Here is a 24,873-nt window from a genome sequence, read left to right on the forward strand (position 1 = left end):
TCTCTCTCTTCTCTACCACTCTCTCCTTCTCTACCTCTCTCTTCTCTACCCTCTCCTTTACCTCTCTCTCCTTCTACCACTCTCTCCTTCTCTACCACTAGCTCTCCTTCTCTACCTCTCTCTCCTTCTCTACCTCTCTCTCCTTCTCTACCTCTCTCTCCTTCTCTACCTCTCTCTCCTTCTCTACCTCTCTCTCTCTCTTCTCTACCACTCTCTCCTTCTTTACCTCTCTCCTTCTCTACCACTCTCTCCTTCTTTACCTCTCTCTCCTTCTTTATCTCTCCTTCTCTACCACTCTCCTTCTTACCTCTCTCTCCTTCTTTACCACTCTCTTCTCTACCTCTCTCTCTCCTTCTCTACCTCTCTCTCCTTCTTTACCTCTCCTTCTACCACTCTCTCCTTCTCTACCACTCTCTCCTTCTCTACCACTCTCTCCTTCTCTTTCCACTCTCCTTCTCTACCTTCTCTCCTTCTCTACCTCTCTCTCCTTCTCTACTCTCTCCTTTACTCTCTCACTCTCTCTCTTCTTTACCACTCTCTCCTTCTTTACCTCTCTCCTTCTCCTCTCTACCTCCTTCCTACCTCTCTCCCTTCTTTTTACCTCTCTCTTCTCTACCACTCTCTCCTTCTCTACCTCTCTCTCTTCTTACCACTTCTCCTACCTCTCTCCTTCTTACCTCTCTCTTCTCTACCTCTCTCTCCTTCTCTCCTTCACTACCACTCTCTCCTTCTTTACCTCTCTCCTTCTCTACCTCTCCTTCTCTACTCTTCTCCTTCTTTACCTCTCTCCTTCTTTACCACTCTCTTCTCTTCTCCTACCTCTCTCTCCTTCTCTACCTCTCTCTCCTTCTTTACCTCTCTCCTTCTCCTCTCTCCTTCTTTACTCTCCTTCTCTACCTCTCTCTCCTTCTTTACCACTCTCCTTCTTTACCTCTCTCTCTCCTTCTTCTTCTCTCCTTCTTTACCTCTCCTCTTTCTACCTCTCTCCCTTCTTTACCACTCCACTCTCCTTCCCTACCTCTCTCTCCTTCTCTACCACTCTCTCTCTCTCTCTCCTTCTCTACCACTCTCTCCTTCTCTACCTCTTCTCCTTCTACCACTCTCTCTTCTTTACCACTCTCTCCTCTTTACCCTCTCTCTCTCCTTCTCTACCTCTCTCTCCTTCCTCTCTCCTTCTCCACTACCTCTCTCTCTCTCTCCTTCTCTCTCTTCCTCTCTCTCTCTCCTTCTCTACTCTCTCCTTCTACCTCTCTCTCCTTCTTTACCTCCTTCTCTCCTCTTCTCTTCTTTACCTCTCTCTCCTTCTCCTTCTCTACCTCTCTCCTTCTCCTACCACTCTCTCCTTCTCTACCTCTCTCTCTCTTCTCCTTCTCTCCTTCCTACCACTCTCTCCTCTCTACCACTCTCCTTCCTACCTCTCTCTCCTTCTACCACTCTCTCCTTCTTTACCACTCTCTCCTTCTCTACCACCTCTCTCCTTCTCTTTACCACTCTCTCCTTCTTTACCACTCTCTCTCCTTCTCTTCTCTACCTCTCTCTCTCTACTTCTTTACCACCTCTCTCTCCTCTCTACCTCTCTCTCCTTCTCTCCTTCTTTACCTCCTCCCTTCTCTACCTCTCTCTCCTTCTTTACCTCTCTCTCCTTCTCTACCACTCTCTCCTTCTCTACCTCTCTCTCCTTCTCTACCTCTCTCCCTTCTCTACCACTCTCTCCTTCTTTACCTCTCTCTCTTCTTCTACCACTCTCTCCTTCTTTACCTCTCTCTCCTTCTCTACCTGTCTCTCCTTCTTTACCACTCTCTCCTTCTCTACCTCTCTCTCTCTTCTTCTCTACCTCTCTCTCCTTCTCTACCTCTCTCTCCTTCTTTACCTCTCTCTCTCTCCTCCTCTTTACCTCTCTTCTCTACCTCTCTCTCCTTCTCTACCTCTCTCTCCTTCTCTACCACTCTCTCCTTCTCTCCTTCTCTACCTCTCTCTTTACTCCTTCTTTACCTTCCTTCTACCTCTCTCTCCTTCTCTTACCTCTCTCTCTCCTTCTCCTTCTCTACCCTCTCTCCTTCTTTACCACTCTCTCCTTCTCCTTCTTTACCACTCTCCTCTTTACCTCTTCTCTACCACTCTCTCCTTCTCCTTCTTTACCTCTCTCCTTCTTTACCTCTCTCTCCTTCTTTACTACCTCTCTCTCCTTCTTTACCTCTCTTCTTTACCACTCCTCCTTCTTTACCACTCTCTCCTTCTCTACCACTCTCTCCTCTTCTCTTCTTCTCTCCTCTCTTTACCTCTCTCCTTCCTTCTTTACCTCTCTCCTCTTTACCTTCTCCTACCTCTCTCCTTCCTTCTACCTCTCTCCTTCTTACCTACCACTCTCTCCTTCTCTACCTCTCTCTCTTCCTTCTCTTCCTCCTCTCTCTCCTTCTTACCTCTCTCTCCTTCTCCTTCTTTACCTCTCTCTCCTTCTTTACCTCTCCTTCTCTACCACTCTCTCCTTCTCTACCTCTCTCTCCTTCTCTACCTCTCTCTCCTTCTCTACCTCTCTCTCCTTCTTTACCTCTCTCTTCCTTCTTTCTCTACCTCTCTCTCCTTCTTCTTTACCACTCTCTCCTTCTCTACCTCTCTCTCCTTCTCTACCTCTCTCTCCTTCTCTACCACTCTCTCCTTCTCTACCTCTCTCTCCTTCTCTACCACTCTCTCCTTCTCTACCTCTCTCTCCTTCTTTACCTCTCTCTCCTTCTTTTACCACTCTCTCCTCTCTACCACTCTCTCCTTCTTTACTTCTCTCCTTCTCTACCACTCTCTCTCTCTTCTTTACCCACTCTCTACTTTACCACTCTCTCCTTCTCTACCACTCTCTCCTTCTTTACCACTCTCTCTTTACCTCTCTCTCCTTCTCTACCTCTCTCCTTCTCTACCTCTCTCTCCTTCTTTACCTCTATCCTCTTTACCACTCTCTCCTTCTCTACCACTCTCTCCTTCTCTACCACTCTCCTTCTCTACCTCCTCTCCTTCTCCTTCTCTCTCTCTCCTTCTCTACCTCTCTCTCCTTCTCTACCTCTCTCTTCTTCCTTTACTCCTCTCTCCTTCTTTACCTCTCTCCTCCTTCTACCTTCTTTACCACTCTCCTTCCTTCTTCTCTACCTCTCCTTCTCCTTCTCTACCTCTCTCTCCTTCTTACCTCTCTCTACCTTCTCTACCTCTCTCTCTCCTTCTCTACCACTCTCTCCTTCTTTCCTTCTCCTTCCTACCACTCTCTCCTTCTTTACCACTCTCTCCTTCTTTACCACTCTCTCCTTCTCTACCACTCTCTTCTTTACCTCTTTCTTCTTTACCACTCTCTCTCTTCTCTACCTCTCTCTCTTCTTTACTTCTCTACCACCACTCTTCTTTACCTCTCTCCTTCTCTACTCACTCTCTCCTTCTCTACCTACTCTCTCCTTCTCTTTACCACTCTCTCCTTCTTTACCTTCTCCTTCTCTACCTTCTCTTTTTTACTTCTCTACTCTCTCTCTCCTTCTCTACCTCTCTCTCCTTCTCTACCTCTCTCTCTCCTTCTCTACCTCTCTCTCTCTTTCCTTCTACCTCTTTCTTTATCTCCTTCTTCTCTTTCTTTACCTCTCCTTCTTCTCTACCTCTCTCTCCTTCTACTCTCTCTCCTTCTTTACCTCTCTCTCCCTTCTTTCTTTACCACTTCCTTCTCTACTCTCTCCTTCTCTACCTCTCTCTCTCTCCCACTTCTCTTCTCCTTCTTTACCACTCTCTCCTTCTTTACTTCTCTCCTTCTCTACCACTCTCCTTCTTTACCTCTCTCTCCTTCTTTACCACTCTCTCCTTCTCTACCACTCTCTCCTTCTCTACCTCTCTCTACCACTTCTTTACCTCTATCCTTCTTTACCACTCTCCTTCTCCACCTCTCTCTCCTTCTCTGCCTCCTTCTCTACTCTCTCTCCTTCTCTACCACTCTCTTCTCTACTTCTTTACCCTCTCTCTCCTTCTTTACCACTCTCCTTCTCTACCTCTCTCTCCTTCTCTACCACTCTCTCCTTCTTTACCTCTCTCTCCTTCTTTACCTCTCTCTCCTTCTCTACCACTCTCTCCTTCTTTACCACTCTCTCCTTCTCTACCTCTCTCTCCTTCTCTACCTCTCTCCTTCTTTACCTCTCTCTCCTTCTTTACCTCTCTCTCCTTCTCTACCTGTCTCTCCTTCTACCTCTTCTTTATCTCTTCCCTACCACTCTCTCCTTCTTTACCTCTCTCTCCTTCTCTACCTCTCTCTTCCTTCTTTACCACTCTCTCCTTCTCTACCTCTCTCCTTCTCTACCTCTCTCTCCTTCTTTACCACTCTCCTTCTCTACCTCTCTCTCCTTCTTTACCTCTCTCTCCTTCTTTACCTCTCTCTCCTTCCCTACCACTCTCTCCTTCTCTACCACTAGCTCCTTCTCTACCTCTCTCTCCTTCTCTACCTCTCTCCTTCTCTACCACTATCTCCTTCTCTACCTCTCTCTCCTTCTCTACCACTCTCTCCTTCTCTACCACTCTCTCCTTCTCTACCACTCTCTCCTTCTCTACCACTCTCTCCTTCTTTACCACTCTCTCCTTCTCTACCACTCTCTCCTTCTTTACCACTCTCCTTCTTTACCACTCTCTCCTTCTCTACCACTCTCTCCTTCTCTACCTCTCTCTCCTTCTTTACCTCTCTCTCCTTCTCTACCTCTCTCTCCTTCTCTACCTCTCTCTCCTTCTCTACCTCTCTCTCCTTCTCTACCTCTCTCTCCTTCTTTACCTCTCTCCTTCTTTACCTCTCTCCTTCTTTACCTCTCTCCTTCTTTATCTCTCTCCTTCCCTACCACTCTCTCCTTCCCTACCACTCTCTCCTTCCCTACCTCTCTCTCCTTCCCTACCACTCTCTCCTTCTCTACCACTAGCTCCTTCTCTACCTCTCTCTCCTTCTCTACCTCTCTCTCCTTCTCTACCTGTCTCTCCTTCTCTACCTCTCTCTCCTTCTTTACCTCTCTCCTTCTTTACCTCTCTCTCCTTCTCTACCTCTCTCTCCTTCTCTACCTCTCTCTCCTTCTCTACCTCTCTCTCCTTCTTTACCACTCTCTCCTTCTTTACCACTCTCTCCTTCTCTACCACTCTCTCCTTCTTTACCTCTCTCTCCTTCTTTACCACTCTCTCCTTCTCTACCTCTCTCCTTCTCTACCTCTCTCTCCTTCTTACCTCTCTCTCCTTCTTTACCACTCTCTCCTTCTCTACCACTCTCCTTCTCTACCTCTCTCTCCTTCTCTACCACTCTCTCCTTCTTTACCTCTCTCTCCTTCTTTACCACTCTCTCCTTCTCTACCTCTCTCTCCTTCTCTACCTCTCTCTCCTTCTCTACCTCTCTCTCCTTCTCTACCTCTCTCTCCTTCTTTACCTCTCTCTCCTTCTCTACCACTCTCCTTCTTTACCTCTCTCTCCTTCTTTACCACTCTCTCCTTCTCTACCACTCTCTCCTTCTCTACCTCTCTCTCCTTCTCTACCACGCTCTCCTTCTTTACCTCTCTCTCCTTCTTTACCTCTCTCCTTCTTTATCTCTCTCCTTCCCTACCACTCCACTCTCCCTTCCCTACCACTCTCTCCTTCCCTACCTCTCTCTCCTTCCCTACCACTCTCTCCTTCTCTACCACTAGCTCCTTCTCTACCTCTCTCTCCTTCTCTACCTCTCTCTCCTTCTCTACCTGTCTCTCCTTCTCTACCTCTCTCTCCTTCTTTACCTCTCTCCTTCTTTACCTCTCTCTCCTTCTCTACCTCTCTCTCCTTCTCTACCTCTCTCTCCTTCTCTACCTCTCTCTCCTTCTTTACCACTCTCTCCTTCTTTACCACTCTCTCCTTCTCTACCACTCTCTCCTTCTTTACCTCTCTCTCCTTCTTTACCACTCTCTCCTTCTCTACCTCTCTCTCCTTCTCTACCTCTCTCTCCTTCACTACCTCTCTCTCCTTCTTTACCACTCTCTCCTTCTCTACCACTCTCTCCTTCTCTACCTCTCTCTCCTTCTCTACCACTCTCTCCTTCTTTACCTCTCTCTCCTTCTTTACCACTCTCTCCTTCTCTACCTCTCTCCTTCCTTCTCTACCTCTCTCTCCTTCTCTACCTCTCTCTCCTTCTCTACCTCTCTCTCCTTCTTTACCTTCTCTCTTCTCTACCTCTCTCTCCTTCTTTACCTCTCTCCTTCTTTACCTCTCTCCTTCTTTACCACTCTCTCCTTCTCTACCACTCTCTCCTTCTTTACCTCTCTCTCCTTCTCTACCACGCTCTCCTTCTTTACCTCTCTCTCCTTCTTTACCACTCTCTCCTTCTCTACCTCTCTCTCCTTCTCTACCTCTCTCTCCTTCTTTACCTCTATCCTTCTTTACCACTCTCTCCTTCTCTACCTCTCTCTCCTTCTCTACCACTCTCTCCTTCTTTACCACTCTCTCCTTCTTTACCACTCTCCTTCTCTACCTCTCTCTCCTTCTCTACCACTCTCTCCTTCTTTACCTCTCTCTCCTTCTCTACCACTCTCTCCTTCTTTACCACTCTCTCCTTCTTTACCACTCTCTCCTTCTCTACCACTCTCTCCTTCTTTACCTCTCTCTCCTTCTTTACCACTCTCTCCTTCCCTACCACTCTCTCCTTCCCTACCTCTCTCTCCTTCCCTACCACTCTCTCCTTCTTTACCTCTCTCTCCTTCTCTACCTCTCTCTCCTTCTTTACCACTCTCTCCTTCTCTACCTCTCTCTCCTTCTCTACCTCTCTCTCCTTCTTTACCACTCTCTCCTTCTCTACCTCTCTCTCCTTCTCTACCTCTCTCTCCTTCTTTACCTCTCTCTCCTTCCCTACCACTCTCTCCTTCTCTACCACTAGCTCCTTCTCTACCTCTCTCTCCTTCTCTACCTCTCTCTCCTTCTCTACCTGTCTCTCCTTCTCTACCTCTCTCTCCTTCTTTACCTCTCTCCTTCCCTACCACTCTCTCCTTCCCTACCACTCTCTCCTTCCCTACCACTCTCTCCTTCCCTACCTCTCTCTCCTTCCCTACCACTCTCTCCTTCTTTACCTCTCTCTCCTTCTCTACCTCTCTCTCCTTCTTTACCACTCTCTCCTTCTCTACCACTCTCTCCTTCTCTACCTCTCTCTCCTTCTCTACCACTCTCTCCTTCTTTACCTCTCTCTCCTTCTCTACCACTCTCTCCTTCTTTACCACTCTCTCCTTCTCTACCACTCTCTCCTTCTTTACCACTCTCTCCTTCTTTACCACTCTCTCCTTCTCTACCACTCTCTCCTTCTCTACCTCTCTCTCCTTCTCTACCTCTCTCTCCTTCTTTACCTCTATCCTTCTTTACCACTCTCTCCTTCTCTACCTATCTCTCCTTCTCTACCTCTCTCTCCTTCTCTACCTCTCTCTCCTTCTTTACCACTCTCTCCTTCTCTACCTCTCTCTCCTTCTCTACCTCTCTCTCCTTCTCTACCTCTCTCTCCTTCTCTACCTGTCTCTCCTTCTCTACCTCTCTCTCCTTCTTTACCTCTCTCTCCTTCTTTACCACTCTCTCCTTCTCTACCACTCTCTCTCTTCTTTACCACTCTCTCCTTCTCTACCTCTCTCTCCTTCTCTACCTCTCTCCTTCTTTACCACTCTCTCCTTCTCTTCCACCACTCTCTCCTTCTTTACCACTCTCTCCTTCTTTACCACTCTCTCCTTCTCTACCACTCTCTCCTTCTTTACCTCTCTTTCATTCTTTACCTCTCTCTCCTTCTCTACCTCTCTCTCCTTCTCTACCTCTCTCTCCTTCTTTACCTCTATCCTTCTTTACCACTCTCTCCTTCTCTACCTCTCTCTCCTTCTCTACCTCTCTCTCCTTCTCTACCACTCTCTCCTTCTCTACCACTCTCTCCTTCTCTACCTCTCTCTCCTTCTCTACCTCTCTCTCCTTCTCTACCTCTCTCTCCTTCTCTACCTCTCTCTCCTTCTTTACCTCTCTCTCCTTCTTTACCTCTCTCTCCTTCTCTACCTCTCTCCTTCTTTACCTCTCTCCTTCTTTACCTCTCTCCTTCTCTACCTCTCTCTCCTTCTCTACCTCTCTCTCCTTCTCTACCACTCTCTCCTTCTCTACCTCTCTCTCCTTCTCTACCTGTCTCTCCTTCTCTACCTCTCTCTCCTTCTTTACCTCTCTCTCCTTCTTTACCACTCTCTCCTTCTCTACCACTCTCTCCTTCTTTACCACTCTCTCCTTCTCTACCTCTCTCTCCTTCTCTACCACTCTCTCCTTCTTTACCACTCTCTCCTTCTCTACCACTCTCTCCTTCTTTACCACTCTCTCCTTCTTTACCACTCTCTCCTTCTCTACCACTCTCTCCTTCTTTACCTCTCTTTCATTCTTTACCTCTCTCTCCTTCTCTACCTCTCTCTCCTTCTCTACCTCTCTCTCCTTCTTTACCTCTATCCTTCTTTACCACTCTCTCCTTCTCTACCTCTCTCTCCTTCTCTACCTCTCTCTCCTTCTCTACCACTCTCTCCTTCTCTACCACTCTCTCCTTCTCTACCTCTCTCCTTCTCTACCTCTCTCTTTCTCTACCTCTCTTCTCTACCTCTCTCCTTCTTTACCTCTCTCTCCTTCTTTACCTCTCTCTCCTTCTCTACCTCTCTCCTTCTTTACCTCTCTCCTTCTCTACCTCTCTCCTTCTCCTTCTCTCCTTCTCTACCACTCTCTCCTTCTCTACCACTCTCTCCTTCTCTACCTCTCTCTCCTTCTCTACCTCTCTCTCCTTCTCTACCTCTCTCCTCTCTCTCCTCCTCTCTTTCTCTTACCTCTCTCTCCTTCTTTACCTCTCTCTCCTTCTCTACCTCTCTCCTTCTTACCTCTCTCCTTCTCTACCTCTCTCCTCTCTACCTCTCTCCTTCTCTACCTCTCTCTCCTTCTCTACCACTCTCTCATTCTCTACCTCTCTCTCCTTCTTTGCCTCTCTCTTTTCTCTCCTTCTCTGTCCTCTCTCCTTTTATACCTCTCTCTCCTTCTCTAGCTCTCTCTCCTTCTCTAGCTCTCTCTCCTCTCCTTCTCTAGCTCTCTCTCCTCTCCTTCTCTAGCTCTCTCTCCTCTCCTTCTCTAGCTCTCTCTCCTTCTCTAGCTCTACCGTCTTTCTCTCCCTCTCGCTCCCCTCTCTTTCTTTCTCTCTCTCCCTCTGTCCAGCAGTGCCCCCCAGGCCAAACAACAACATGTGGCCTGCTGGATCCTATGTGATTGTGAGGGTGTGATGTGACGTTGAGGGCTGGGATCAGGCCTTTGTCTTTCTGCTCTCAATGTGGCATATACACATATTTTGGTACCCCAGTAATTCTGCGTCACAATCCTATCTCTCTATTTCAGATGCTGAAATTGCCATCTCATTGTTTGGTTCAGCTAACCTGTAAATCTGGCGCCACAATTCCCAGACAGTTTCTAGAATGATGGGGAGGGAGGGGTGTTGTTGTTATTGCTGACTCTGTCTTTGTAAAGTAACTTGGTGTGCCAGGCCTATCTATTTCCAGATCCTGTATAAAACAACCTAGCTCCCAGACATCAAGGGGTCTGTCCTTAACACTTCCTTGAAAAGCCTTTGGGTCACATGACAAACGGGTCAGTGTTGAGCCAGAATGACGGCACAGTTTCACTGGAAGGAATGTGCCACCGTGCCCGCCACATGGGTAGCTAAATGTTATTTTAATTCTGTGTGCTCTGTAGAACGAAGCATCTGCCTGGGTTGCTAGGCTGTGATGATGATGATGCTGATGATGTTGATGATAAGAGACGAGGAGGGTGGTAGACAGCTAAAGGATTTCACTGGAAGCATTAGGGACCAATAGGAAAGGCTGCTAGGTTTTTGAGTGTGTGTCGCATGGGGAGCAATGTTAACAGACAAACGTAAGCGTGCACACACACATACACACACACACATGCACAGTGCTTAACTAGTAAATCGGGACGAGCCGGAACAGAAAGTGAGCACGAGAGAGGTACAATGACGTAGAATTGCATGAAATTAGTTTATAAAATACCAACATTTTCCTGGACCCTAGGCCACTATAAAGCTTTGCATGCATACCATCGCATTTGTGTAACGACAGAGCCGTACAGTAGAGGCCCTTACAGGAGTTGCACACGTGATAATTTTTTTTTGTGGCCTAGGGTCCGGGAAAATGTTGGCCTTTTATAAATGGATTTCATGCCATTTCTACATCATCTTACATGACTGGAGACTTTGCCATAATGCGTTTAAGTCAACTGGGAAATCGGGGAAAAAACGAGCTCAGACTACGGTGAATATTCGTTTTGAACGGTCATTCAACTCGGAATTCCATGTCGGGAACTCAGGCCTCTTTCTAGAGCTCCGACTTTCCGACCTGAAGATCACTGAGTCATGATTCAACCTTGTTTTTTTTCAGAATTCCCAGTTTTCTTGAAATCACCATAATACCGCACAAATGATGGAAATGACAGGCTACTTTGACACTGACAAACTGAGAATCTGAGATCAATAAAAATGACCTTGTCTTGAATTCATCAATCACCTAGGTGTGTGAAGACATACAGTGGGGCAAAAAAGTATTTAGTCAGCCATCAATTGTGCAAGTTCTCCCACTTAAAAAGATGAGAGAGGCCTGTAATTTTCATCATAGGTACACTTCAACTATGACAGACAAAATGAGAAAAAAAATCCAGAAAATCACATTGTATGATTTTGAATGAATTTATTTGCAAATGGACCACAACATGGACCAAATGGATATTGACATTTAATCAACCCAGCACAAAGTATTTATGGATTGGCTGTATGATTCATAACAGGGTTTGTTTTCACATCACTGTTACTTTTATAGGAGATCGGAGGGTTAGTACTGTGTAAATAGAGTATTCAGGCTAGATCAATGGCAATTCCACTGAGGGGTCAGACATATTAACCTCCTTCCACTGACTGGGAAAGGGGGATACCTAGTCAGTTGTACAACTGAATGCATTTAACTGAAATGTGTCTTCCGCATTTAACCCAACCCCTCTGAACCATAGAGGTGCGGAGAGGTGCTTATTAATCTGGGTGGCCATCTGGGAGAAAATAATATATTTTAACCAAATAATATCATTCAGGGGCTATTTTAACCCTTCATCCATATATACACATAGATTTAAATCTGTTGGGCCACGTGCCAAGATTCATGCCATGATAAAGACTGTTCCATTTCAGGCCTACAGTTCTTAACTTAATCCGAAATCACCCAGCTATCAGACAAAGCCGTCTTTGCTCTCATGTGATAACAATTCCTCACACATTTCTCTCATGGTTATAATTTGTCATCTTCTCTGATGGATCACCCCCCATTAAGATGTTTTATGTTAAGTAGAGGATGATGATCGTACTGCTCTCTCTCTGTCTTCCACCCCTGGGAACCATTCAAACCCCATTCACCCTCTCCCACTGAGCCTCTCTATACACCTACTTAAAGCCATTCGTTTTGCTGTGAGGAGAGGCCATCCTTCACTGTTGACTGTCTAAATGAGCCTATACATTCCCATAGGCAATCAACTCCCATAATGAATATTAATATCTGCTGCTCACAACCACTGTGGTGAATTTGATGTCAAATGTTCCATGAAAAAAACGCTGTTCTACCACAATTAAGAATTTAGTGGCATTTTGGCTACTATTGCTTTGTTTAAAGCATCCACTTCCTTAATGGTTAATCATAATATAAACATAAAGATGGATTATGTGACCGATGAGATGGATGTATTCCTCATTATTCATTGTTTGGCTCTCCTGAGGAGAGAGGAAGCAGCATGCTAGCTAGCTAACTAGGCTAGCTACTGTACTATACTGTACCACCTTGCTGATTGCAAAGAGCCATGCACCTTCTTTATGGGATATGTACACTAAAGGGAAGACAGGACAATCTACACACTTTTTTTTTTTGTTGCAGGCTTTTATTTATTTTTTGCCGTTGACATAAGCCACGACTTGTTTTATTGTCAATACCCGCACACTGTTTGGTCTGTTCTGTTGTTGTCTGCTGTCTGATTCACAGCAGTCCTGAAACTAATTGCCCTAGTGGGATGAATAAAGATGAATAAAGACTTGTTAATGATTCCTGTGTTCTGTGAACACTTGGGAATACATAGTGGGCAGGTTTCTACTGTTTGCACCTTTTGAAATCCACTGGCTACGTGTGGTACCCCAAACTGTGACATATTATTGTAATAAAGTATGTCTATTAATGTGACATATATTATTGTAATAGAGTATGTCTATTAATGTGACGTATATTATTGTGATAGAGTATGTCTATTAATGTGACATATATTATTGTGATAGAGTATGTCTATTAATGTGACTTATATTATTGTGATAGAGTATGTCTATTAATGTGACATGTAATAGAGTATGCCTATTAATGTGACATATATTATTGTGATAAAGTATGTCTATTAATGTGACATATATTATTGTGATAGAGTATGTCTATTAATGTGACATATAATAGAGTATGTCTATTAATGTGACGTATATTATTGTGATAGAGTATGTCTATTAATGTGACAGATAATAGAGTATGTCTATTAATGTGACGTATATTATTGTAATAAAGTATGTCTATTAATGTGACATATATTATTGTAATAAAGTATGTCTATTAATGTGACATATATTATTGTAATAGAGTATGTCTATTAATGTGACATATATTATTGTGATAGAGTATGTCTATTAATGTGACTTATATTATTGTGATAGAGTATGTCTATTAATGTGACTTATATTATTGTGATAGAGTATGTCTATTAATGTGACTTATATTATTGTAATAAAGTATGTCTATTAATGTGACGATTTCTTCCCTTTCTCTCTCTTTCACAGTCCCATAGAATCCTGTCAGAATTTCTACAAAGATTTCACGTTACAGATCGACATGTTCTTCAATGTCTTCTTCCTCCTCTACTTTGGGCTGCGGGTAAGTACTAAAGCCCTATTAAAACACACACACACACTCACACTCACACACCTACCTCTCTCTAAAGGCAGGAGAACTATTGTCATAATACTGACTTGGTGTTCTCCCAAAGCCAGCGTTCCATTGGAGAAAAAGCCTGCCTGAAACCCTCAATGAATAAATAAAGTCCTAAGCTGCTTATGGCAGTCACGACTCCACATGAATCACATCACTGACTAAGATCTATTCACAAACAACATGCTGTATGTCAGGGGACGATGCTGAGAAACTGATAGCCTGATCGTTATGTTTTATAGAACTGAACTGTTCTAGTGGCAACTTTAGTTCAGTATGTTAAGAGTCCAAGGTACTCTTTAGATACAGTATATTAAATTAAAATGCATGTATTATGTTGCTATATTGATAAGGTTAAAAATAAAACATGAACTGTATATAATACGAGGATTAGATAGACTTGCCATTTTTTTCATAGTCTTTATAAGATGATAATAGCGCATTACAAAGCGGTCATACATGCTCATGATAACTGTTTTAATGCATTATAATTGCATCATAAGTCATTGTACTGTGAACTGAGGCGAGATATAGAAGCAAGAATTCATGTCGGTAACAAATTTAACCTGCAGCATGGACTTAAAGGAAGGTTTTACCAACATGAATTGTTACGTCTATGTCTCCCCTCAGTTCATAGCAACCAAAGATAAGTCTTATGATACATTATAACTGCATCAATTAGGGTTGTCACAATACCAGTATTGCGATACTATGAAGTAAGCAAGGAAAGAAAACATAAAGCAGAGTTTATTTATTGAAGAGTCCTAATGTCACATTTGACATAAAGTAGCTTTTTAAAGGACCTTAGACTGTAGTCTTCTTTGTGTTTTCCAGGCTTTAAGTGAGGTGTTACCATTCTATTTCTTCTTCAGTTCATAGCTGCCAATGATAAGCTGTGGTTCTGGCTGGAGGTCAACTCAGTGGTGGACTTCTTCACTGTTCCTCCTGTCTTCGTATCGGTCTACTTGAATAGGAGCTGGCTGGGTAAGAATGGACCTTCTTCACTCTCCCTCTCTCTATATTTCTCTCCATCTCTCTACAATGACTCAGTGACTTAGAGCAGTGTGACAGAAGTCTTTCTGTGGTGAAGTATTGTACCTGAAATATGATGAATATGGTGTCATGACTAGAGGTCGACCGATTATGATTTTTCAACGCCGATACTGATTATTGGAGGACAACAACAAAAAAGTTGATACCGATTAATCGGCCGATTATTTAAAGAAAATGTATTTGTAATAATGACAATTACAACAATACTGAATGAACACTAATTTTAACTTAATATAATACATCAATAAAATCAAATAAATAATGAAACATGTTCAATTTGGTTTAAATAATGCAAAAACAAAGTGTTGGAGAAGAAAGTAAAAGTGCAATATGTGCCATGTAAGAAAGCTAACATTTAAGCTCCTTGCTCAGAACATGGGAACATATGAAAGCTGGTGGTTCCTTTTATCATGAGTCATCAATATTCCCGGGTAAGAAGTTTTAGGTTGTAGTTATTATAGGAATTATAGGACTATTTCTCTCTATACCATTTGTATTTCATATACCTTTGACTATTGGAAGTTCTTATAGGCACTTTAGTATTACCAGTATAACAGTATAGCTTCCGTCCCTCTCCTTGCCGCTACCTGGGTTCGAACCAGGAACACATCGACAACAGCCACCCTCGAAGCAGCTTTACCCATGCAGAGCAAGGGGAACAACTACTCCAAGTCTCAGAGCGAGTGACGTTTGAAATGCTATTAGCGCACACCCCGCTAACTAGCTAGCCATTTCACATCGGTTACACCAGCCTAATCTCGGGAGTTGATAGGCTTGAAGTCATAAACAGCTCAATGCTTGAAGCATTGCGAAGAGCTGCTGGCAAAACCCACGAAAGTGCTGTTTGAATGAATGCTTACGAGCCTGCTGGTGCCTACCATCGCTCAGTCAGACTGCTCTATCAAATCATAGACTTAATTATAGCATAATAACACACAGAAATACGAGCCTTAGGTCATTAATATGGTCGAATCCGGAAACTATAATTTCCAAAACAAAACTTTATTCTTTCAGTGAAATACGGAACCGTTCCGTATTTTATCTAACGGATGGCATCCCTAAGTCTAAATATTCCTGTTACATTGCACAACCTTCAATGTTATGTCATAATTACGTACAATTCTGGCAAATTAGTTCGCAATGAGCCAGGCGGCCCAAAATGTTGCATATACCCTGACTCTGCGTGCAATGAACGCAAGAGAAGTGACACAATTTCACCTGGTTAATATTGCCTGCTAACCTTTCTTTTAGCATTAATATGCAGGTTTAAAAATATTTACTTCTGTGTATTGATTTTAAGAAAGGCATTGATGTTTATGGTTAGGTATACGTTGGAGCAACGACAGTCCTTTTTCGCGAATGCGCACAGCATCAATTATATGCAACGCAGGACGCGCTAGATAAACTAGTAATATCATCAACCATGTGTAGTTATAACTAGTGATTATGATTGATTGATTGTTTTTTATAAGATAAGTTTAATCCTAGCTAGCAACTTACCTTGGCTTCTTACTGCATTCGCGTAACAGGCAGGCTCCTCGTGAGGCAGGTGGTTAGAGCGTTGGACTAGTTAACCGTAAGGTTGCAAGATTGAATCCCTGAGCTGACACATTAAAAATCTGTCGTTCTGCCCCTGAACAAGGCAGTTAACCCACCTTTTCTAGGCCGTCATTGAAAATAAGAATGTGTTCTTAACTGACTTGCCTCGTTAAATAAAGTTGTAAAAATCAGCCTCCCAAAAAAATCGGCCCTAATTAATCGGCCATTCCGATTCATGACACCTCTAAATTGACATCTATTGGACCTTCTCTGTGCAGTGCCCTCCACATGTAACAATAGGTGCAGCCTGGGAAACATACAATGGTCTGGATTGTGTCATGGCTTATTTTTCTCAGTAGGCTATGCAGTAGTAGCGTGGTGATGCTATTGTTAGCGTTAACTAGCTGTAGAATGATGAAAAAGGTTGATATGGTGGTCTATGACAGACTGGATTTAATAATTAGCCATTCTCTGCATTGCCACTAATTAAATCTGTAGTCTGATGTAAAAAAAAAGACCAGCCAACAGTGAACGTTCCTGTGACATCAGGGAAGCTTACAATGGAGTACCAATTTGGTAAAAATGTTGGTGAAGTTGGCAATTTTATTCAGAAATATTTGGAGAGAAAAAAACATTGTTTTGAGAAATAAATAAGAAGTTGCAATTTTAACTTTCTGAGAAGGTCCCTACTAACGTTCTTGGAATGCAGAAGTAACCAGATTGTTTACTGGGAGGAGGCTCTCCTCGGCAGTGAATCCTGAATCCTACTATCTGGGTCTAACCACCCCCTATTTCTGGAGGTATTTGAAAAGGCAACTGGGAGGAAAGCCATTGTTTTGAGATGGCCTAGATTTCCCTTTACTCACCATGAATATGCATTCATAAATTATGTATTTATTTATCTATCATCTATTCATACTGGGGAAGCCAGTGAGATGAAAAAATATATAATTTTACCACTGAGAATGTGTCAGATAGCACAGAAGAATACACCTTCGAAAAGCCCACTGGCGTCACACTGTGTTTGTGTTTGCATAGAGGCGGAATGACGCTTTCTGTGCGTCAGATAGTGTATTTTAGGGTCATCTGATTTTATACGGTCCCACACACACACCACGTGTGAAATGGAATGTGTGTTTGCACTAGCGTGTATTGCATGTGTGTTTATTGCTGTGTGTTTTAAGGGTGTGTTACTGTTACATGCCTCGGACTGAGACGTATTCAGCAGATAATGAGATGGAGAAAAGTTAGTAGGGTTCAGTATTTGGCATACTCCAAGTTTCTAAAACTTTTTTTATTTAGGCAAAATCAATTATACATTACAACTGCATTCTAGTATTAAGTCTTTTCACATTCCATTTTGTGTATCAAAAATTAAGGTCTCAAGTCCCCCCCAAAAGTCTCCATACATCTAACGTAAACTCACCCCATTCCGTACAAATGTGCGTAACCGCGACATTCAAACGAGGCTACAAAGAAAACTAATGGGACTGTAGCGACTGTGTTGACTTCATAACTGGGGGTGTGAACTAGGTTTCTATTCAAGCGTTGATCGACATGGTAATGGCTCTATAGTATTGGAGAAAAGTTGAAAAAACGGACCCTCCGTTACATCGGGACGTGTCATGTCGTAACGTACAGCACGCACGAAGCAACTATTTCTGTCTTACAATCTCTTTCCAACAGGTGTAGCACTTCTCTCATCCTTTAAAAACAAGAACTGGACAGTGACGGGGGTAAGGGGGGGATACCTAGTCATTTTTTGCGTCATCATTGCATGTGATCATCATTCTCAAAGTCGCTGTTTACTTCTAAGATCACTTTAGCACCGCCCTAAAAACCAGATTCAAATTCAACACAAACCTTCAAATAGGTATGTAATGACACATTATATAAACTCTTTATAGTGTTTTATTTACATTTTAGAGGCGATAAGGTGATAAGTTGGACAGATCGAGTAAAAAAAGCAATTTTACCACCCGACATCTCTCCTTCTCACTATCACGCATTAGTTTTGCTTCCCCACCTGCCATTTTTTTAAATACCCGACGGGGCTCATTGCCTGCTTGAATTATGCAGAAACGGGCAGTGTTTAGGTCATGTAATTGATTCTGTTGGAAAGGGGAGAAATGCTTTACAATGGTATTGACATTACAGTTGATCTGGAAGTATTACATTTTTGGGGCGCTAAAATAAGGGCAATTGTACGGACCACGGCGATGTACGGCGATGAGTTTACGTGAGTTTATGTTACGCATTCACCTTTCACCTCTTGCCATAGCTAAATTAATAGTGCATATAATCTGAGGCTATTCAATCGGTAGTATTTAGCATCTAGCAATAAAAGCTATTTGGCATGTAAAACCATCAAATTGTACCATAAGAGGCTACATTACATTATAGCTAGCTCACTGTACTAGCAGTGTCAATTTCCATAAAGCTACAAATGACTGGAGGCTGTGCTAAACAATGCTACAACCATTACATTCTAAACCATCAACATATGAGCTAACAAGCTGAAACACAATAGCCTCGAGCTAGCTAGCGCAAAGCTAAATTCGGTTAGCATAATGCTAGTAAACTGTTCAATGCTATTTTCTTACAAATAAACACTTAACACATTTTATAGCACATTGCATATTTACATATATTTCCTGAAGTAAACTGAGCCTTTGTTCATTGGAAATAAAACAAATATGAGCTAAAAACCTTGTTGAAAAAGTCGTATTCCCTTTTCTTACGTATAACCATTAGCAACCTAGCAAACGCCCATTACTTATAATGTGGAAAATACCAACCAGTTTTTCACTCAGTTAAATTTCCTTCAATTGCCTTCAAACATTACCAAACTCATGGACTATGTAGTTAACCATGTTATCTCAATATTTCATGAGTCAAATTAACAGAGTGGAATGAGATAGTTCAGTATTAGGGGCGGCAGGGTAGCCTAGTGGTTAGAGCATTGGACTAGTAACCGGAAGGTTGCAAGTTCAAACCCACGAGCTGACAAGGTACAAATCTGTCGTTCTGCCCCTGAACAGGCAGTTAACCCACTGTTCCTAGGCCGTCATTGAAAATAAGAACTGACTTGCCTGGTTAAATAAAGGTAAAACAATTTTTTTTAAATTAGGCATTTCCCAAGAGTGAAGAAGCAACATCCAAGACCTCACGATCCCACTAACGCATCACAGCTGACATCACAGCGGCAACCATTATATACATTACTTTCAATGCAAATACAGGACCTGGGAGGCCTATAAAATTATACAAGGGATGGCTCCATAAAATAACAAACTAAATAAAACATTTAAAAAATGACCATGAATATTTGTGTATGTCACATTACGTAGCAACAGATATTACTGTCCCAGCGATCCATTGACTGGGTCCACACTACAATATACTGTGCCATAATATATATATATGTGTGTGTGTGTGTGTGTGTGTGTGTGTGTGTGTGTGTGTGTGTGTGTGTGTGTGTGTGCGTGATTGGCCTACACTGTGCTATTGTGCCATAACACATAACCGAATTCTCCATTATCAACTGGTTGATATCACAGGGGGTACTATTAGCTGGGGACAGGGTATTAGGCAGGGTACTACCCATCTTCCAAAAACATCTGTAACAGTATCTTAAATAATCCTTCTCCTCACCACAACCCCCCCCCCCCCCCCAAAAAAAAACCAACAACATGTTAACCACCACTTGCACTTGAACCCCCCTTCTAGTTCTGATCCTACTGATAGCTGCATTACTGAGGAAAAATGTACTTTCTATGCCTGTGATATGAGGTTGTCCCACCTAGCTGTCTTAAGATGAATATACCAACTGTAACTCACTCTGGATAAGAGTGTCTGATAAATAACTAAAATGACAATGTAAATGTAAATGTATTCGGCCAGGTTATTATTAGGATGAGCTGGTACTGGACACAAATCAGAGGTTTCCAGGAAATAAGAAACTTATTATATTATTATAGCAACATGACAATGATTGACGACAGGACAGAATCCAATGACTGTATAGATAGAAAGTCTAATGATAGATCTGGTATTGTAGAGGTGTTATCAGGTAGATGTTACATCAGACTCTAGATCCAACATGCATGAATAATCTGTCCAGTGGTTGGTGACTGAGTGACATGTATAATGTCCTCACATGTCCCCCATGTCGATCTCTATTGAGTTGAGATCCAGTGGCAAGGCAAGTTGACAGAATTGTAATGGCTTCACTGTAATCAATAGAGATTGATCCATAAACAGTGATTTGTCTTTGTCTTGATGTCCATCAAGACGATTTCCATCTCACTAATTCTGTTTTGTCGTCTGTTTGAGAGGCAAACAATGACGGTGTTAAGAGTTTTACATCAATCCCTGTGGACTCATTCAGTTTTCTCTCTCTGTGTGACTAAAAGCTATGACACACACACACACACACACACACTACCAGTTGTTCTCATGGAACTGCCTGAGAAACTTCCAGTGGTTTTCTTTAACAAGAGAACCACTGGACTCCATTACTGAAAATAAAATTAAAAGAGGTTCTGCACTGCAGTAACATTTGACATTTTAGTCATTTAGCAGACACTCCTATCCAGACCGACTTACAGTAGTGAGTGCTTAAATGTTAATTATTTTCACACTGGTACCCGTGGGAATCAAACCCACAACGCTGGTGTTGCTCTACCAACTGAGCCACAGGAGACAGTTCTCTATCTATCCTACTCTATGTATTTCTAATTTCACAGTAATGTTCATTCCCATTTTGTAATTTGGCCGTTAATTAAGAGAGTAGAGAAAACGTGTGGCTAATGTAAAAAGGACATGCAGTGTACCTCCTGGAAATAAGACACCATCTTCTTAAATTACTTGAAGTGGGTGTCCCTCCCATGAGAGAGAGGGCCATAGCCAGGCTAGTGGTGTTGATTAGCTGTAGTGGTGGCTGGTGGCACTTTAAATGGGGAGGACTGGCTCATAGTAATGACTGGAACGGAATTATTGGAATGGTCTCAAACACATCCATTCATTATTTGTGAACCGTCTTCCCCTCACCAGCCTCCTCTGATTAGTGCTTTGAAAGATGTTAGCTTGCTGTTAGCCCCAGAGCCCCAACCCTTCCACCCCATCTACACAAGTCATTTCAGTCCTACTAGGGCTTCACTCTAGAAAGAACAGAGCTTGCGGATGATGGTAAGGCAGCTTTGGAATGATAGTGTAGGGTCCTGTGGAAAAATAGGAGTAACTACATGTATATAGACCTTATAATACGATGCAAGGGTAAAAAGAAATACATGCAAATGCCCTCATAGAAAAAGATATAAGCAGTGTTGTAAAAGCTCAAACTCGATTTTAAAATTAAAGCCATATGACATAATATCCCATATTACTTCCACACACAGACTACTGGAGCCAATGTACCATCCATATCTCGCCAAATGACATATCCTCATCACTACTGCCCTCTGTTGGTGATGTTAGTGCACTGTCTGTTTTGATCTCTGAAGCCTTGTGCTCTGCTTACTGACTAGTAAAGTATCTGTGTGTGCATTCCCCTTAGTCCTCTAGTGTGTGTGTGTGTGCGGGGGGGCTATAATCCTTACTGGCTGTACAGGGTATTATCCATGTTGTAACATGGTCATCCCTAGGCTGCTGATTGATAAAAGGCTCCAGTGTGTGTTTCTACTGTCAGTTACGTGACAGAGGGGAGGGGGCTTGGCAGTGCACATACCCACAGATTTGGATTATGTTACATGCAGTGTTGTTGCATGTGTAGCAGATGCGGGCTATTTAGCATATGCTAGTAGCCATCATGCAGTGATGTCACCTGCCCAACAAGAACCAATGGCCTTGGTAGGGAAACCGTTAGCACGTTAGCTTCGGGAATACTTAGTGTTGACATGAGTTTGGATTCGATGTGGCTCCTCCAACTACCCAGAGCGATTTGTTTACTCCTGTCCTCTTTCTGTACCTCTTCAGTAGTACAGATGGCTCTATTGCTCTGAAATGAAGTCAATACAAATCAAATCAAGTTGTATTTGTAAGGTGTAGACCTTACAGTGAAATGTTTACTTACAAGCCATTAACCAACAATGCAGTTCAAGAAATAGAGTTAAGAAAATATTTACTAAATAAACTAAAGTAATTTAAAATAAAATAAAAAGTAACACAATAAAATAACAATAACAAGGCTATATACAGGGGGTACCGGTACCGAGTCAATGTGCCGGTGTACAGGTTAGTTGAGGTAATTTGTACATGTAGGTAGGGGTAAAGTAACTATGCATAGATAATAAACAGCGAGTAACAACAGTGCAAAAAGAAAGGGGGGGTCAATGTAAATAGTCTGGGTTGCCATTTTATTAATTGTTCAGCAGTCTTGTGGCTTAGGGATAGAAGCTGTTAAGGAGCCTTTTGGACCAAGACATGGCGCTCCGGTACCACTTCAGAAACTTGTCCCGAAGCCATTCCTGCATTGTCGGGTTGGAAGGTGAACCTTCGCCCCAGTCTGAGGTCTTGAGCACTCTGTAGCAGGTTTCCATCAAGGATCTCTACTGTACTTTGCTCAGTTATCTTTGCCTTGATCCTGACTTGTCTCCCAGTTCCTGCCCCTGAAAAACATCCCCACAGCATGATGGTGCCATCACCATGCTTCACCTTAAGCATGGAGGCAGGTTTCCTCCAGACGTGGGGCTTGGCATTCAGGCCAATGAGTTCAATCTTGGTTTCATCAGACCGAAGAATCTTGTTTCTCATGGTCTGTTAGTCTTTAGGTGCCTTTTGGCAAACTCTAAGCGGGCTGTCATGTGCCTTTTACTGAGGAGTGACTTCCGTCTGGTCACCCTACCATAAAGACCTGATTGGTGGAGGGCTGCAGAGATGGTTGTCCTTCTGGAAGGTTTTCCCATCTCCACAGAGGAACTCTAGAGTGACCATTAGGTTCTTGGTCACCTCCCTGACCAAGGACCTTCTCCCCTGATTGCTCAGTTTGGCTGGACAGCCAGCTCTAAGAAGAGTCTTGGTGGTTCCAACCTTCTATTTAAGAACGATTGAAGCCACTGTGTACTTGGGGACCTTCAATGCTGTAAACATTTTTCAGTATCCTTCCCCAGATCTGTGCCTCGACACAATCCTGTCTTGGAGCTCTACGGACAATTCTTTCAACCTCATGGCTTGGGTTTTGCTCTGACATGCCGTGTCAACTGTGGGACCTTATATAGACAGGTGTGTGCCTTTCCAAATCATATTCAATCAATTGAATTTACCACAGGTGGACTCCAATCAAATTGTAGAAACACCTCAAGGATGATCAATGGAAACAGGATGCACCTGAGCTCAATTTCGAGTCTCATAGCAAAGGGTCTGAATATGTATGTAAATAAGGTATTTCTGTTTTTTATTTGCATATGTTATGTACACCTCTTGCAGGAGGGAACACAACGCCCTGCTACACTCAACTCCTTGTGGAGTGAAAGAGGTATGTGATTGTAGGTGCTGGTAAAGATGACAGAGGCAGAGAATATTACCGTTTACTGGGAATTTATTTTCTTAACACGGCAATGTGGGGGAAAGGGGCTGAACGGAACCAAAGCAAAGAAAGTTTAAGTTTAAGAGCCCCCTCCTACCTTACTTGCCTACCCACTACGTACCTAACCTTAACGCAACCTGGTGCGCTAACCAAAATACAGGGGTTGGTCCGCCCAGGTCTTACCTAGTTTCCATAGACAGAGTACATACTACGGGTATATGTATGCCCACAGGCCTCTTGCCTAAGCACTACAAGGTGCCTTCCCCTTCCCCCCTGGGAACAAATGAAACAGAATAATACAAACTTAAAGTGAACAATTTCAATAATCGCAAACACAGTGTCCTTTGTCATACACATACCTCAGAAGTAGCGGCTACAAAATACATAACAAAAACTGTCCCTGAACAACAACCAACACAGGACAAAGAAGCTCCCTCTTTCCTAACAAAGGAACACTGGCTTTAAAGCTGCCGAAGGAGTCGGTAATTGTAGACAGCTGACGTGAGGGCGGGTCAAAGCTCCAATCTGCAATGGGCCCAACCAATCAGCTGCTTAGGGGAATCCAGGAAGCCATTTCCTGAAACATATACAAACACATACAAACCCAAAACAACACAGAAACTGGGGAACGTAACAGCATACATTACTAAAAACCTGTTTTCGCTTTGTCAATATGGGGTATTTTGTGTAGATTGCTGAGGATATTTTGGTATTTAATCCATTTTAAAATAAGACTGTAACATAACAAAGTGTTGAAAATGTCAAGGGGTCTGAATACTTTACAAATGCACTGTATTGATGAAGCCGTTGACTGAGGTGGTATACTCCTCATTGCCATTGGATGAATTCTGTAACATATTCCAGTCTCTGCTAGCAAAACAGTCCTGTAGCTTAGCATCCGCATCATCTGACCTCTTCTGTATTGAGAGAGTCGCTGGTACTTCCTGCTTTAGTTTTAGCTTGTAAGTAGGAATCAGGAGGATAGAATTATGGTCAGATTTGCCAAATGGAGGGCGAGGGAGAGCTTTGTATGCGTCTCTGTGTGTGGAGTAAAGGTGGTCTAGAGTTTTTTCCCCCTCTGGTTGACATGTGACATGCTGGTAGAAATGAGGTAAAATGGATTTAAGTTTGCCTGCATTAAAGTCCCTGGCCACTAGGAGGGCCTAGATGAGAATTTTCTTGTTTGCTTATGGCCTTATACAGCTCGTTGAGTGAGGTCTTAAAGCCAGCATCGGTTTGTGAATGGTAAATATAGATGGTGTGGTCTACAGCTTGTAATGAGGTACTCTCGAGACTTCTTTAATATTAGACATTGCGCACCAGCTGTTATTGACAAATAGACACACACCCCCACCCCTCGTCTTACCAGACGTAGCTGTCCTGTCCTGACAATGCACGGAAACCCCAGCCAAATGTATATTATCCATGTCGTCGTTCAGCTACGACTCATGAAGCATAAGATTTGACCGTTTTTAATGTCCCATTGGTAGGACAGTCTCCAGTGATTGCACGTTGGCCAATTAAATTGCACGTTGGCCAATTAAACAGATGGTAGAGGCTGGTTACCCACTCGGCGACGAATTCTAATAAGGCACCCTGATCTCCACCCCCTGTATTTCTGTCTTTTCTTCACATGAATAAGGGGGATTTGGGCCTGGTCTCGGAGAAGCAGTATGTCCTTCGCTTTGGACTCATTTAAAAAATAAATAAACT

At 43.0% G+C, this 24,873-nt stretch overlaps 1 protein-coding gene across 9 annotated transcripts in view; it reads left to right on the forward strand.

Moving 5' to 3' along the window:
• The window catches only part of kcnma1a (potassium large conductance calcium-activated channel, subfamily M, alpha member 1a), a 314,116-nt gene that overhangs the window by 193,852 nt on the left and 95,391 nt on the right, over positions 1-24,873 (forward strand). For all 9 annotated transcript variants that reach the window (XM_065012741.1, XM_065012744.1, XM_065012743.1 and 6 more), the window contains exons 4-5: positions 12,896-12,989; positions 13,916-14,027. In XM_065012741.1, the coding sequence (XP_064868813.1) occupies positions 12,896-12,989; positions 13,916-14,027 (206 nt within the window). The remainder of the gene's footprint in view (positions 1-12,895; positions 12,990-13,915; positions 14,028-24,873) is intronic.

Source organism: Oncorhynchus nerka, linkage group LG28, assembly GCF_034236695.1.
Source record: "Oncorhynchus nerka isolate Pitt River linkage group LG28, Oner_Uvic_2.0, whole genome shotgun sequence".
Classification (NCBI taxonomy): domain Eukaryota; kingdom Metazoa; phylum Chordata; class Actinopteri; order Salmoniformes; family Salmonidae; genus Oncorhynchus; species Oncorhynchus nerka.